The 14,708-nt window shown below is 45.7% G+C and overlaps 4 protein-coding genes across 6 annotated transcripts; 2 read left to right on the top strand and 2 right to left on the bottom strand.

Moving 5' to 3' along the window:
• Nucleotides 1–339: 339 nt before the first annotated feature.
• On the bottom strand, nucleotides 340–4,967 carry LOC108607117 (regulator of nonsense transcripts 2). Its single transcript, XM_017997750.1, has 4 exons — nucleotides 3,286–4,967; nucleotides 2,074–3,230; nucleotides 1,710–2,007; nucleotides 340–1,650 (listed from the first exon to the last, which is right to left on the bottom strand). The coding sequence occupies exons 1-4, from the start codon at nucleotides 4,816–4,818 to the stop codon at nucleotides 883–885; spliced, it is 3,756 nt and encodes a 1,251-aa protein (XP_017853239.1). The 5' UTR covers nucleotides 4,819–4,967; the 3' UTR covers nucleotides 340–882.
• Nucleotides 4,968–6,163: 1,196 nt separating this feature from the next.
• LOC108605664 (tektin-3) lies at nucleotides 6,164–7,989 on the top strand. Its single transcript, XM_017995451.1, has 3 exons — nucleotides 6,164–6,682; nucleotides 6,737–7,633; nucleotides 7,692–7,989. The coding sequence occupies exons 1-3, from the start codon at nucleotides 6,258–6,260 to the stop codon at nucleotides 7,918–7,920; spliced, it is 1,551 nt and encodes a 516-aa protein (XP_017850940.1). The 5' UTR covers nucleotides 6,164–6,257; the 3' UTR covers nucleotides 7,921–7,989.
• Nucleotides 7,990–8,629: 640 nt separating this feature from the next.
• On the top strand, nucleotides 8,630–11,924 carry LOC108607110 (neutral alpha-glucosidase AB). Its single transcript, XM_017997739.2, has 4 exons — nucleotides 8,630–8,820; nucleotides 8,884–9,624; nucleotides 9,681–11,166; nucleotides 11,229–11,924. The coding sequence occupies exons 1-4, from the start codon at nucleotides 8,714–8,716 to the stop codon at nucleotides 11,655–11,657; spliced, it is 2,763 nt and encodes a 920-aa protein (XP_017853228.1). The 5' UTR covers nucleotides 8,630–8,713; the 3' UTR covers nucleotides 11,658–11,924.
• Nucleotides 11,925–13,398: 1,474 nt separating this feature from the next.
• Nucleotides 13,399–14,350, bottom strand: LOC108606080. Of its 3 annotated transcripts, none has more exons than XM_017995925.1 (2): nucleotides 13,723–14,350; nucleotides 13,399–13,665 (listed from the first exon to the last, which is right to left on the bottom strand). In XM_017995925.1, exons 1-2 carry the CDS (start codon nucleotides 14,306–14,308, stop codon nucleotides 13,505–13,507), a joined length of 747 nt encoding a protein of 248 aa, XP_017851414.1. In that variant the 5' UTR covers nucleotides 14,309–14,350; the 3' UTR covers nucleotides 13,399–13,504. The 3 variants fall into 3 exon arrangements, with proteins under 3 accessions (XP_017851414.1, XP_017851415.1, XP_017851416.1); XM_017995926.1 differs by having other exon boundaries at nucleotides 13,399–13,662; XM_017995927.1 differs by having other exon boundaries at nucleotides 13,399–13,659.
• Between the last annotated feature and the right edge of the window lie 358 nt (nucleotides 14,351–14,708).

The following is a 14,708-nucleotide window of genomic DNA, read 5'->3' as shown; positions in this document are numbered from 1 at the left end:
TCACAGTTTTATACATTGTTATACTCGTGAGAATCAGCTTAATTAAACTGAAATGATTTATGATCAAGATATGCCAAAAATTTCAGACTTTGTTGAGAAAACTAAAAGAATTAACATGAAAAATAAAACAATTACGTTTATTGTGAATGTAAAAATGTAATTTGAATTGAGTAAAACTGGACGATTCGGCAAGGTAAGTAATTTCCCAAATTTATAATCAAATAGAATAATCTGTTTGCTAAAAGTTAAAAATCGTTAAAAATGTATTGTAGTATATTTACATTAAGAGAAATACAAGGTGTTTAATTACAGTTGTGTTTTTATTTGAATAAAAAAAAAAAAAACAACAAACAAATGTTGCCTTAACACAAGTCTGGGGGGGGGGGCGCAGTTAGATAATCTCTATGAATTATTAAAATCTTTGTAGCTCTATGTACATGATGGTGATAAAATAAATGTTAACATATATATTTTCTTACATGCGCGCCATGTTTCGCCAGGAAATAAAAACGACGCCAGAATTGTGGGCATGGACAACTTGAACATTTAAGTACATTCCACAGTAAATATACTTTGTATGCAAATGTGTTTATATGTATGTATTTGAAATATTGGGCAAACAATTGCTGTGTATACATGCATAAGGTATTGGACTCTGGTCGAGAGAGTCCATGCAAAGCAAGTGTGGGGAGGAGTGGGTAGATGGGTGGTGAGAGTGCAGGGCATGGGCGTGGCAGTTTGCTGAGATTTGTCTCCCTTTCTCTCTCCTGCACTCGCGCTCTCACTCTATCTCTGTCTGTCTCTCTCTCTCTCTCTCTTGCTCGCTCGCTCTGTCGGTCGTTGTCACAAGGTACAATTGGATAGTAGAAAAAACTATTTGACTTAGTGGAAGATCAGATCAGCATCGGGTGCACCCTTCTGGTGTTTGAACTTGTTCTTGTTGGGCTTCTGATAGTAGCTCTGTGTAAAGTTTCGCTGCTGAAGCGGCAACAAGGACTCCTGATAGTCCTCCTCCTCGATGCGTTCGGTTATGTTGAGCGTTAAACGCTTCACTTTCTCCTTCTCCTCGCGCGTTTTCTGCTCCTGCACCTTCAGATTGATGGCCAGCTGTGAGTCGGAGGGCGCCACAAATGATTTAAATTGCTGCTTGCCGCCCTTGTTGCCGCGCACCATCAGCACAAACGGCACAGCGCCGCTGCCTTTGCTCGCCGCCTCTGTAGCGGCGCAGGGAGTTTCACTCGCACAGGCAGCGGAAGTGGCAGCGGCGGTGGCGGCGGCATCAGCTGGCAGACTGCTGCTACTGCTGCTGTTGGTGGCATCAATCGCTGCAGCCACAGCAGCAGCATTGCCCTTTGAGATCTGTGAGCCATTGAGCTGCTCGTAGGATTTCTTTTGCAGGCGGGCCATCATGGGCACAGGTATATCCTTGTTGGTGGACTTGATGGGCGGTTCTTTCAAGCGCTCCTGATACGAATCGCTTGTCATTTTCTCATACATCTGCTCGAACTCAATGTCCTCTTTGGATTTCTCCGGCGGCGCTGGTGCTGGCGCCGGCTCCATTTCATACTCAGTCCAATCGTTCATTTGATCCGCCTCCGAGCCAGCCGCCTGGCGTTCACGCTGCTCATTTGAGCTGTCATCGTCTGTCACCTGCAGATTTATATTTAATATTAGTATTTGCCATTAATGGGTATAGAGCATTCACTTACGCCTTCGTCCAGCTCGCTAATTTCGCTAATGGTGCCCAAGTCTTTATTATCCTGCGTATTATTGGCAAGCTCCTTGAGCTGTGGATACAGTTTCTCTTGCAGCTGATCAATAGCTTCCTTGGCCTGCTCCAGACTCTTGTAGAGCTTCAGCTTGGGCCGCACGCCAGCCAGACAATCGCGATAGGTATGATCCACCAATATGGGAAACAAATCGGAATTGTTCTCCTGCTTGCTAAACACCGGATGCGACTTCTTGTGCCAATAATAATGTTGAAAGAATACCAGAAAATAGTCCAATCTGTAAAATGCAAAATTTAATGAGTAAATTAATTGTGCAGGCAGTGGAAGTGGGAGCTGTAGCTACTTTTTGCGCGTGGCCTGGCTGGTGAAATAGGGCGCACAGGTGTCCAGGAGCATGCAGGCGAGCTTAAGACGAAACAGACTTTCGGGCGGATCCAGCGGCGAGAGCACTTGCTGATCCAATGTTACACCCAGCGATATTATGGAATACAGCGTATTGAGTATATGTGTAGACTCCACCAACTTGTAATTGTACATTTCGCCCAAATACTTGGCCATGGCAATGCGACGTTGCGACATTTTGGGTGAATGTATTTCCAGGCCGGCGCGTATATCTTCGAACACATTGTCAATGACAATGGCCACCGCACGGGGCTGGTAGGAGCTCAGACCGGAGACCAAATCGGCCAGGCAGCGTATAAGCGGAAAGCGCAACAAATACGCCTTGCTCAGACACTTGATGGTATAGCTGTGGATTTCGGGATCTGCCCAATTGATGCGTCGCAGCATTTTAATGCAACGCTCGACATTCTGCTTGCAGAGCTCCTCAAAGATTAGATGGCGTATATATTCATGCATCGCTGGTCGTGGTTGTATTTCGCGTTTGGCCGACTCCGGCGGCTTCACCAAATAGTAAACGCTTTCAATTTGCGCCGCATGCCGCGAATCCATGGCCGTGGCTGTTTTCATGCGCAGCATTTGATCCAGAAATACGTTCATCAACAGCCGCGAATCGCGGCAATTGTACAAATAAACGCCGCTGACCTCCACCAAGGCGCAGGCCATCTCTATGTGGTGGTGCATAAAGTCACGCAGCAGCATTTTCAAGCAGCCCAGCGCATCGAACTTCTTGAAGAGCCCAAACTTGACCAATTCGCCTATGAAGCGCACGATTTTCAGCTTCGACTCAATGTTCAGTTGGTTCTTCTTGCGTATATGCCATTTGAGTTCCTTGCGCAGCAGCTCTGACAAATCCGCTGCCACATCTGTGTTGCACATGTGCACAATTGCCACAAAGCGCGATAAATATGGCAATATATCCAGACGAGTGCGTTGCACGCTAAAAATTGTCCGCGTCAGCTTCTTGCGCTGATGCTTCGTATTGTAGTTAAGCAGAAATTCAATGGCCGCCGAGTCGATGAGTTCCTTGTTGACGCAGTTGAACAAATTCGAAAGGAAGACATCAAATTGCTGGCGTAGCTGCTGCGTCTGTGATTGCGACTGTTGACAAACAAATTTAAATAAATAGGATTTAGATTGTGCAACTCCAACTTACTGCTTGATTTGCGGGCAATTGTTGTTGCTGCTGACGACCCAGCTCCATGAGAGCGCTTCCCATTTTCTTATCACTGGGCACAGCCGCAGCAGCAGCAGCAGCAACAGTTGCTGTCGTTGCTGCTGCCGCCTCAGCATTGCTTGTTGTTGTTGTAGCAGCAGCAGCAGCAGCAGCTTGTTCCTCTTGTTCTTTTTCAAGTGCCGTATCGCTGGCCACTGAAGGCGGATCATCCATATCCAGCTCCGCATCAATATTAGCATCAATGGCCTCCTCAGTCAGTTCACTGGGCTCCTCGAGCGTTTCCAGGTCCACTTTGGGTGCCGAAAAGTTGGGCAAGAATTGACGCAAATCGGGTAAATCAGTGTAAAATGCACGCGTCTCCTCATCCCCCCACGGATCTAGCGTTCCAAAAGTTGCGCTATCTAGCATGTTGTCAATCACAGTGCCCGGATTGCAGCCCTCGGATTCCTTGGTTAACTCTGGCAGGGGCTCGCCTAGCAGCTCGGAAAGCGCTTGAGCGGAGGCGAGCAGTTTGTCGAAGCTTGACTGCATCTGCTCGCATTTTTCGCGCTTTTCTTGGCTAATTTCACCTTTGCACTCCATTGTTCGGCGAATGTTCTTGGTCATGTTCATCAGCGCCGCCTGCTCGGATAGCACGTGCTTGCAAAGCGCCTTGAAGTAACCCTTGAGCATGTTGCGCAAGTTTTGCTGTTTGTCGGCACTCAGAAAGTCCGATTTGGGTATTTCCAACCCGTATTTGTCAGCCAATTGTTGCATCTTTTGTGGCACAAGACCAGCGTACTCCTCGCCACAGTGGCGGCAGAAAGACAATATGGTGGCGAAGTTGCTATGATCGTCTTTATCCTGTGCAATTAGCTGCACTAGCACCACGCCTAGTTGCGCCAGTCCTGGCTTCATTTGGATGACACCTGAACTGACCAGTTCGGCAAATAAACGCAGATCAACGCGCAATTTGCTTGGATTGTTTATTTTCTCATTTGCTTTGAAATTAAGCGCCTTTTGCCACGCTTCCAAAAACTGTGCGTCAAAGTCCGCATACGTACAGTGGAGCTTTGAGGCTAGCATTACCACAGCGGGCACATCGGTCATCTTTAGCTTGGCATCGGCCAGTGCTGCACAAATTTCGGATATGTATTTGCTTAGATTCAGGGCCGATAGCTCACGCAGCAGTCCATCCAGTTGGGTGGTGGTAAAGAGCTTTAGCTTTTTTACAAATGCTGTATTTTTTTTGAGGCTGGAATCGAGGCGCGCAAAATACTCATCACCGGGCAGTTCAAAGTTGCAGTTCTGATCCCGCAGCTGCCGCTTGCTTCCGATCTTCTCGCGTAGTTCATTGATGAATTGCTGAAGCTCAGCACGCTCTTCGGCCTCCTGAGCGGCTGCATCGCTATCGCCAGCTGCTGCTGCTGTATCCATGTCCAGCATTTCAGCATCCGTCTCACTGGCAGACGTCGCTGCTGTTGTTGTTGGTATGTTCGGTGTTGCCTCCTCGTTTGGTTTGCTGGGGCTCATGATGGCATCGAGTTGGTTATGCACTCTACTTTAAATGTAATGCTTCTTGCTCAATGCGTGAAATCAAATTGATGCTTTCAAATTGATAATATTCGCAGTCATTTGTATTTTTTTGATTTTGTTTGCGCTCGCCTACTTATTTTGCCTGCGTTTCGATTTCCAAGTGTTGTCTAATTTAATAAACACATTCACGTTTCCTCATGTCGTGCGTGACACGCGCTGCATCCATCGCTTACCAAGACTAATCTTCGTCTATCGATAAGCAGCAAGCACATCGAAATTTAAACTATTCATAATTTAAATTATTTACTAACGTATTATATATAATTTCGACGTTAAACACATTCTACAAGTCTTGTTGACGATATTGTATAAAATGCATATTTAAATGAAAACTTAAATTAAACAGCTGCTGAATTTAGTGTATTTACACTATTTAGCATTATTGATTGCTCTAAATTTTGCAATCGTTAAATAGGTCATTAAACTCAAGCCTAATTCGCAGAGTTGTTTGCCATTGCCATTGATTCCATGGAATCTCAAAGGATAACAAATAACAATGAAACGGCTACCAAGTTACGAAGTCAAGTTAAATCAATAAAAAACGCAAGAACACAAACCCAATTGTCAACACACGTTACTCAGTCAAAAAACGTCGTTCTGCCAACTACAACATATCATTTAAAACTTTTTTTTATTAACAAAACACTTGATTTAATAATTAGCAAATGCTCTGCTGGGCGAGTGAAGATCATTTTTTGACACAAAAATATACAAAGCCCGCACAGAAGGCACCGGAAACGCTTAAAAATTTACTGCTACGCTCCAGTGTGCCCATTGTGAGTGATAAAAAATCTAAGGAGATTTTGGATAAAATGGCACCACTCAAGGGTCAAGAAGTCACAAAGTTTCACAAGTACTCGTTCCTTGAAAATCGCATTTTTGACCATCGTCTGGTTAAGGATAATCTGTTGGACAAATGGCCAACAGCCGATATGAACGAATACAACGAGCGCAAGGATCATCGCAATCTCATGGAGTCATATGTATCATCTATCATCTAAACATCAGCATAACCAGAAACACAACCACATGCACCCAACAGCACCAACTCATCAAGCAAAGCAATCTGGCAAATAAATTTTTTCTGGGACTTACCCAACGCCCAGCCAGGCCACATTTTTGTAATACACTTTGAATATTTAATATGAACTGAATATTTGTGCTGCTTAGTAGGCCTTTAAAAGGTTCCCTTTTAAGTTTTCCATATATTTTGTTCATTATTCTCACAATCTCGAACTGTTCACAACGTATCAAAGTTTTCGCTTTCGTATATAATTTATATATAATTTTTTTTATTTTACCAAATTTCAAGTGGTACAAATTATACCTTTTCGCGAGTTCTACCATTTGTAGCTTGATATTGTAGCATTGCAATTATGTCGCACGATCACGAAGGGGGTGATGCGGGATCTATCCCCAAGCCCAGCGTCATGTATTCCCAATTACAGCCATGGAGTCAGGCGGGTGCACCGCCCTGCATGGAGCCCATCAGTGGACCGACGGTGCCATCACGTGTGGCAGCCACATACGAAACGACCCAGTGTCATCCGTGGCGTCCAAAAATGGCCTTCGAGATGATTGAGGTCAAGCACTTGCCGGAGCAGCCAGTAACCAATCAGTTAACACAGCCGTGCTTTGTGCCCCAAGGCATGAAAACGGAAGGCATGATATTTCCAAACTTGGTCACTGGCTTTGAGCGGAATCCACAACATGCTGCGCGTGCTGCACTTTATACACGCTACACCAATAATGAGTGGCACAACAACAATTTGTCCATCTACGGCGAGTCCAATACGAATCGGTGAGAGCCCTGAGTTAACTATATATTTAATTGATGTAAAAAATTCTTTTACAGCAACATGTCGGAGCGCATGCGCAATGATTCAGTGCGTCTGATGCGTGAGACGGATGAGAAAGCTTCGATGGGTCAGCGTGATGCTGGTCGTCGCTTGGGTGAGCGCATTACGGACTTAACCTTTTGGCGCAACGAGCTTAATGCGGAGTTGGAGAAGCTCATTGGCGAGATGTCCGACATTAATGATTTGCAACGACAGTGCGGCAAGGCCATGCTGGACTTGGAGGTGCCATTGCATATTGCGCAGGAGTGTTTGTTCCATCGCGAGGCACGTCAGGGCATGGAGAAGGTGCATGATATTGTGGAGAAGGCGCTGCTGCTGGAAGTGAATCATTTGCGCTCATCAGGTGACCGCTTGAGTGGACTGCACGAGAAGATTGCCAAGCAGGCGCTCGACTGCCGTGGTGCACAACATTTGCTGGAGATAGATGTTACCGACAAGGAGTCCTCGCTGGGCATAGACTCTATGTGCCATCGCTTAAATAACTATAGTCGTGGCATTACCTATTATGGCGGCATTGAGAAATATGATCCGACAGTGAGCACACAGGAGTCCTGGGCTCTTGCCAGTAGCGAGCATGTGAAACGTTCGCAGGCGGAACGCGCCAAGTTATCGCAGTTGCGTAGCGATGCACAGAATGTGGTTAATGCGGTGGCTGCATCCGTTTGGGACTTTTGGAGCAACACGAACAATGCTTTTGACCGTAGAGCGCAGGAGATGGCTGCAGCCAAGAATCGTGTGCAACTGCATTTGCAAAAGGTCCAACAGGAGCTGTTTGACATGGAGAAGCATTTGTTCTTGCTGCAGAAGGCCATACAAGACAAGTCTAAGCCACTCAAAGTGGCACAAACCCGTCTCGAGGCACGATCACATCGCGAAGGCATGGAGTTATGCAAGTAAGTACCCCTATTTATTTTATTAAGTTCATGAATTTAATTTGTGCTTTTTATGCAGGGACCACGCTCAGGATCGTCTGGTGATGGAAGTGCAGGATATACAAGGAACCGTTGACTCACTGCATCATAAGTTACAGGAGGCAGAAGCTACACATCAATCTTTGCTCAAAACGCGTTGTCTACTCGAAGAGGACTTGCGCAATAAGGTCAATGCCTTGTTTATTGATCGCGAAAAGTGCATGAGCTTGCGCCGCTCATTCCCCATTACTAATTTGATTCGCTATTAAAAATGTCTTTGTTATTGTCAAATTGTATCCACGTATCGTGTTAGTCCCAAATACATATTAGTAAACGTATGACACAAAATATTTAAATTTGGCGCTGCCGTTGTTTTATCGAAAAGAAAAATAAGTTTTACAGCACTGTTGAAAACTATCGCAATCGCTCAAGAGCCTATCGTGTCAAGACTAACAATAAGTATCATCAGCCGTTCAAGTAAGTAAAACAACGTTCTATAATTGTTAGCTAAAATAATGTTAGTATTTTATAAAAATTATATTTTATTCAGCTTATAATAATTGCTCAAGCTCTTGCTGCAACTATGTAAACATTTTTGATAATTAATCCGGCATCTGTTGAGCTACAATTGTTATTGAAAAAGTCAAAGTTTGTTCGCGGTAGATAAGAATTTCTTTTCTTGTGTTGCTAATGCATGTTATAATTTAATCGGTATATAACCATTTCAGAAATTACGTGAGAGTGCAGATTTAACTAAATAACAATATAGTTTGGCGTAAGCCTACGCCACCACTGGTTATTGCAGTCGGCGTTTTTTTTTTTTTTTTTTTTTTTTGTGTACATCGTCTCTATCTTGACATCTAAAAATGTCTGACGTGTTCAACAGTGTTTTTGTTGTTCTATGTTTCTTAGCAAGCAACAATTGACAACAACATAATTTTATTGTGTTATTGACTTTGATTCCGTTCTCTTTTGCAGCTCCATGTAAAGAACTTAGCTAAATAAAATATAAATAGCAAAATTGCATATTACCATAAGGTTGCTGAAGGAGGCGCAGTGACAATGCGGTTCACGCTTGGCATTTGTCTCATCATTGGAGCGCTATTCAGCTACGCTGCTGGCGTTGATCCAAATAATTTCAAGACATGTGAGCAAAGCAGCTTCTGCAAGTATGTTATTAATGAATATAATATATACAACATATGCATTTAATGATTCACATCATTTTACAGACGCTCGCGCAAGGTGCAGAGCACGGGCAGCAAGTATGCAATTATACCAGGCACACTCAATAGCTATGCGGACTCATTGACCGCCGATTTGGTCAACAAGGACAACCATCATCAGTTTACATTTAAACTGGAGGCGTTGATGGGCAACACCTTCCGTCTGCAGATCGATGAAAAGAATCCACTGCGTCCGCGTTATCGTGTGGAGCATGCCCTCAAGGGTAAACCAGCCACAACACAAATACGCGTGCAGGAGAGTCAAGGTGTGCTTTCCATAACAGCTGGCAACTCCAAGGCTGTCATACATGGTGATCCATTCCATATTGAATTTTATGAAGATGATGTGCATGTTGTGACGGTCAATGCCAAGAACTGGCTGTACTTTGAGCACCTGCGTCAAAAGGCAGCTGTGCAGACCGAGGGGGCAGAGGGCGCTGAAGCTCAGGATGCCAATCCGGACGCGATACAGCCTCCCGCTGAAACACACGAAGATCCAGGTGCTTGGGAAGAAAATTTCAAATCACATCATGACTCCAAGCCATATGGTCCCGAGGCTGTTGCGTTAGATTTCGCATTCCCCGCCGCAGAGGTACTCTTTGGCATACCTGAGCATGCAGATAGCTTTGTGCTGAAGTCCACCTCAGGCACCGATCCCTATCGTTTGTACAATCTTGATGTATTTGAATATGTGGTGGACAGCAAAATGGCTTTATATGGCTCTGTGCCAGTGCTCTATGGTCATGGGTAAGTAGTGGAACTCACTTGAATCCTGCACTTACACTTTAACTTGCAATTTACAGATCGCAACGTACTGCGGGCGTTTACTGGCAAAATGCTGCCGAGACATGGGTGGATATTCATACTGCAGAGACCAATGTGGTCTCTTCGCTAGTCAACTTTGTTTCCGGCACACGCAAAACTCCGCCGCCATCGGCTCATTTCATGTCCGAATCCGGCATTGTGGATGCCTTTATTATGCTGGGCCCCAAGCCAATTGATGTGTTTAAACAATATGCTGGACTAACCGGTACACACGAGTTGCCGCAACTCTTTGCACTGGCTTATCATCAGTCACGTTGGAATTATAACGACGAGCGCGATGTGGCCACCGTATCGGCCAAGTTTGATGAATTTAATATGCCCATGGATACCATGTGGCTGGACATTGAGTATACCGATGGCAAACGTTACTTTACCTGGGATAAATTCAAGTTCCCCGACTCGCTGGCCATGGTAAAGAACCTCACTGATTTGGGCCGCCATCTGGTGGTCATCATTGACCCGCATATCAAACGTGACAATGCGTATTTCTTCCACAATGATTGCACGGAGCAGGGCTACTATATAAAGACGCGTGACGGCAACGACTATGAGGGCTGGTGCTGGCCCGGCTCGGCCAGCTATCCAGACTTTTTCAATCCCGTTGTGCGTGAGTACTACGCGAGCCAGTACGAGCTGTCCAAGTTTAAAACTGTCACCGCCGATGTGATGCTCTGGAATGACATGAACGAGCCATCTGTGTTTAATGGCCCTGAGGTGACGGCGCCCAAGGATTTGGTGCATTTTGGCAACTGGGAGCATCGCGATGTGCACAACTTGTATGGACATATGCACATTATGGGCACCTTTGCGGGTCTACTAAAACGTGATCCCAATCAGCGTCCGTTTATTTTGACGCGCTCACATTTCGCTGGCTCGCAACGTTATGCAGCGATCTGGACGGGTGACAATCTGGCCGACTGGGCGCATCTGCAGCATTCGATTAAGATGTGCTTGACCGAGGCGGTGGCTGGCTTCTCGTTCTGTGGCGCCGATGTCGGCGGCTTCTTCGGCAATCCCGAGGCCGAGCTGCTGGAGCGTTGGTATCAAACCGGCATCTTTTTGCCGTTCTTCCGTGCGCATGCGCACATCGACACCAAGCGTCGTGAGCCGTGGCTCTTCCCCGAGCGCACGCGCCAGATTATCCGCAGTGCCTTGCTTAAGCGTTATAGCTACTTGCCCTTGTGGTACACAAGCTTCTATGAGCTAGAGAAGACGGGCGCGCCTGTCATACGCCCAATGCTCACACATTACCCGCACGACAAGGAGGCATTTGGCATTGACAGTCAGTTGCTGGTGCAGCAGCGTCTGCTGGTGCGTCCTGTCATGCAGCAGGGCGTCAGCAAGGTTGATGTCTACTTCCCGGCCATTGATGATAAGAAGAATGGCGACTACTGGTATGACGTGGATACATTTGAGCGACAGGAGCGTGCTGGCTACGTCAGCGTGCCCGTCACCGAATATAAGGTAAGTACTTAAAGTCTGGATATATACGCTGGATTAGAGGACTCTACTTGTTGCCTTTGCAGATACCCGTTTGGCAGCGCGGCGGCAGCATTGTGCCCAAGAAGGAGCGTTTGCGTCGCTCTGCTCCGCTCATGTTGCATGATCCCTACACGCTTATTGTCTGCTTGGATCGTCACGGCAAAGCCGACGGCACGCTCTACTTGGACGATGAGAAATCCTATAAGTATCGCGACGGTGAACACATCTATGTGAACTATGAGTTCGAACAGAATCAGTTGAGAAACAATTTCATTGGCAAGCCCAAATACAAGTCAAATGCTTGGATTGAGCGCGTCGTCATTGCGGGACTGCAGCTTGTGCCCAAGAGCGCCACCATTACCGTCAATGGCGTCAGCCAGCAGCTGGAGGTGGAGCAGCAAGGCAATGCTGTGATTGTGCGCAAGCCAGGCGTCAAAATGGACGTGGACTTTGCTCTCAAACTCAACTATTAGCTTTCGTTTTTAAGTATTTCAAGTTGCAAATTACAAATTACAACAACAAACTAAAAACTAAAAACAAATTCCATTTGGCAAAGCAAGTAGTATGTTTAGTTGTAAGCCTCACCACACTTTAATTTTCATTTTGTCTGTTTAGTTTGATGTTTGCTTAAATATATAAACTTGTAAAATATTTGGCAAGCACTAGCAATAAATTCCAAATCAATGCAATTCATGCAGATCTGCAACATGAATTAAATAAATATAGAATTTTATCAAATATTTTGTTAATTGCCCATCTATGTATTGATTCCTTGCTGGCAAGCTCTGGGCATTTATCTAAGCCTATCTTCATAATGGCGCAGGACACGACGCAAAGCAAAGCAGCTATTTTAATTAAAATGTGGCCACAATGCTTTGGGCTTAGTCTGAGCAGCCAGTCCAAGGGGTCCAGTAGGCGGCCGGCCTGGGGTGTTGCCTAGAAGCTGCGGTAAAATTTTCATAAAATCTTTCATAAGTTTTCGTTTGGGTTGTGTTGAGGAATGTTGCAAACATTTTTTACCAGCTTGGCTTGCTGTGTGGTCGGTCATTCATATGCAGCAATAAAACATAGCCACCACCCACCACCCCCACCCACACACATGTATATGGTATACATGTATATAATGTCCAACAATATAAGCTAACATAATTACATGCACGAGAATTTGTTATTATTTTGCAGCAACGACAATAGCACTAATAAAATTAACAATAATAATAAAAATGTCAAAGTGTATAAAAAGTACATACCTCGGATTAGCGGTAAACTTCCCTCATTCTTCCTTCTATACTTTCGGCTTGTAATTGAGTTAGTGATGTTAACTTTTTTAGTTATAAACTAAAACGGTTAGCACAAGTATTGAAATTATTTATTCAACTTTCGGCATAAGGCGACTTTCCTTTACGGCCGCCACTGTTGAACTGTCAACAGTCGTGGCCGTGGCCGTGGCTTGCTAGCGAGAGCAGCGCTGCTTTCGTTCATTTGCGCTCTCGATCGCTCTCCTCTGCTGCTGCGACTGAACGAGAGCGTCGCCGTGGCCTCGATTGGTGGCTAACCATCCTCACACACACATTGATAGCAGTGCAAGCATGGAAAGGTGAGAGCCCAACATTTCTTTTCTTTTGCTGTCGTTCGTATGCTCTCGATCGCACTCGCTCTCCTCTGCTGCTGCGACTGAACGAGAGCGTCGCCATGGCCTCGCTTGGTGGTTTGCCTGCCAGCCTCACACACACATTGATAGCTGTGCAAGCATCGAAAAGTGAGAGCGCAAGCCGCTCAGAGAGCTTGTGTTATCTGTAGCGCTGTTTGTTAGTAGAGCGAGAGCAGCGATTGCTTTCGTTCGTTGGCGCTTGATCGCTCTCGCTCTTGTCTGCTGCTACGACAGAACGACAGCGTCGTGCATCGTACGATGTGGTGGGTGGGTGTGGGTGTTCTTTTGACTGCAGGTATAAATTAAAATTGAGAGCTCGACTGTGGTCAGTCTTAGCTTGAGTGTCTGACTTAGCAGTTTTGTTTTCACGGCATTGAATATTGTATTATGGATTATTAAATAGAATGCTCTTATCTAAAGCATAACAGTTCAATTGCATTATCTTAAAAGTTATGTAATTAATTTATAATTATTTTTAGTTCGACGAGCGAGCAGCTCGCTAGCTATCAGTAATTAATTAATAATTAATTCTAATTAATAAACAATTCTAATTATTGTGCTGCTTACATTGGCGTTTGCTTTAATTGACTATAATAGATGTAAGCGTTTTATATACTTATTGGTATATTCTGTTGATTTGTCAGTTCAGGTGCTAGCCTTAATTAAAAGTTAGGCTGACTTCTTCTTGGCATAACGCTCAAAGTACTCACTAATTGTGATTTTCCTTTTGGCTGCAACGGGCTTCTCTGCAGGCAGGGATGCTGCAGTTGGGTTCGAGCCTTCTCCGCCAGCTGCATTGGTTGCTGTTGTTGCTGCTGCTGCTGCTGCTGCTGCAAGGACATAGGATAATTGTTGTATATGGCTGCAGTTTGGCAATGCACACTCACCTGGTGCTGGCGCTGGCAGATAGGATTTGTAACAATCCATGGGCTCCACCAGATACTTGCGTACCTCAGCTGTAGCTGCAGTTGGTGCTCCGGCTGCTCCTGCAGTTCCAGACTGCTCAGCAGTTCCAGACTGCTTAGCAGTTCCAGACTGCTTAGCAGTTCCAGACTTCTTAGCAGCCCCAGACTCCTTAGCAGTCTTCTTCTTCGCCTGTGACTTGTTCAGCAGCTGCGCTTGCGCCTCCGCGATGGCCAAGTGCTTCTGATCCGCCTTCTGCTCCGAGGGCAGCTGAAAGTTGTTGCTCTGCCAGATGTATTCCCATTCAAGCAGCTCGGTGGGCTCAAAGTAATTGTTGGAGAGCTGGCCCAGAGCATAAGCGCGTGGCGTCCTATCGATGCGCAGTAGCAGCATCGGATCGCTGCCCGTACGTGCGCGTGAGCCCTTGTCCACGCTCTGGACTTGCCCAACGCGATGGCGTGTGCCAACTTGCACGCGCACAAAGCACTCCTTGACCAGACGCTCAAAGTCCGAGCGTTGGGCCAACAGCTTGAGCGTGGAACGCGACAGAAAAAGCTTTTGAAGATTCATTGAATGCCGTTTAAAATTACTAATGCTTTGATAGCTCGTCGAGTTAGTTAATATTACTAAACTGGAACTGGAACAGGCCTGCTTGGTTGACAGGGATTTGCTTGGGTTGCTTGTGGTGGGCAGCGCCTGCTTTAATTTGGAGCTTGGCATCGGCGGCGTTTGCAATTGCAACTGGTGCATCTCCTCCTGCCACTTGCGGTACATGCGCTTGCGCCACTTGTAATCCACGCACGACATGCCGCACCTGCTGCCTGCCACACAACTGAAGCATACATGCAGTAATTCGCACTTTCTTCAAGCTTCAAGCGCTCTGCGTTCTGCAATCTTCAGACTTTGTTTATTTACATGTTTAGGCATAAACGAATGGGGGAGCGCAGCTTGGATTGCAAAAAAAAGAAAA

This window comes from Drosophila busckii, chromosome X, assembly GCF_011750605.1.
Source record: "Drosophila busckii strain San Diego stock center, stock number 13000-0081.31 chromosome X, ASM1175060v1, whole genome shotgun sequence".
Lineage (NCBI taxonomy): Eukaryota > Metazoa > Arthropoda > Insecta > Diptera > Drosophilidae > Drosophila > Drosophila busckii.
The sequence above is the reverse complement of the archived record's forward strand: the minus strand, read 5'-3'. Positions and strand labels throughout refer to the sequence as shown.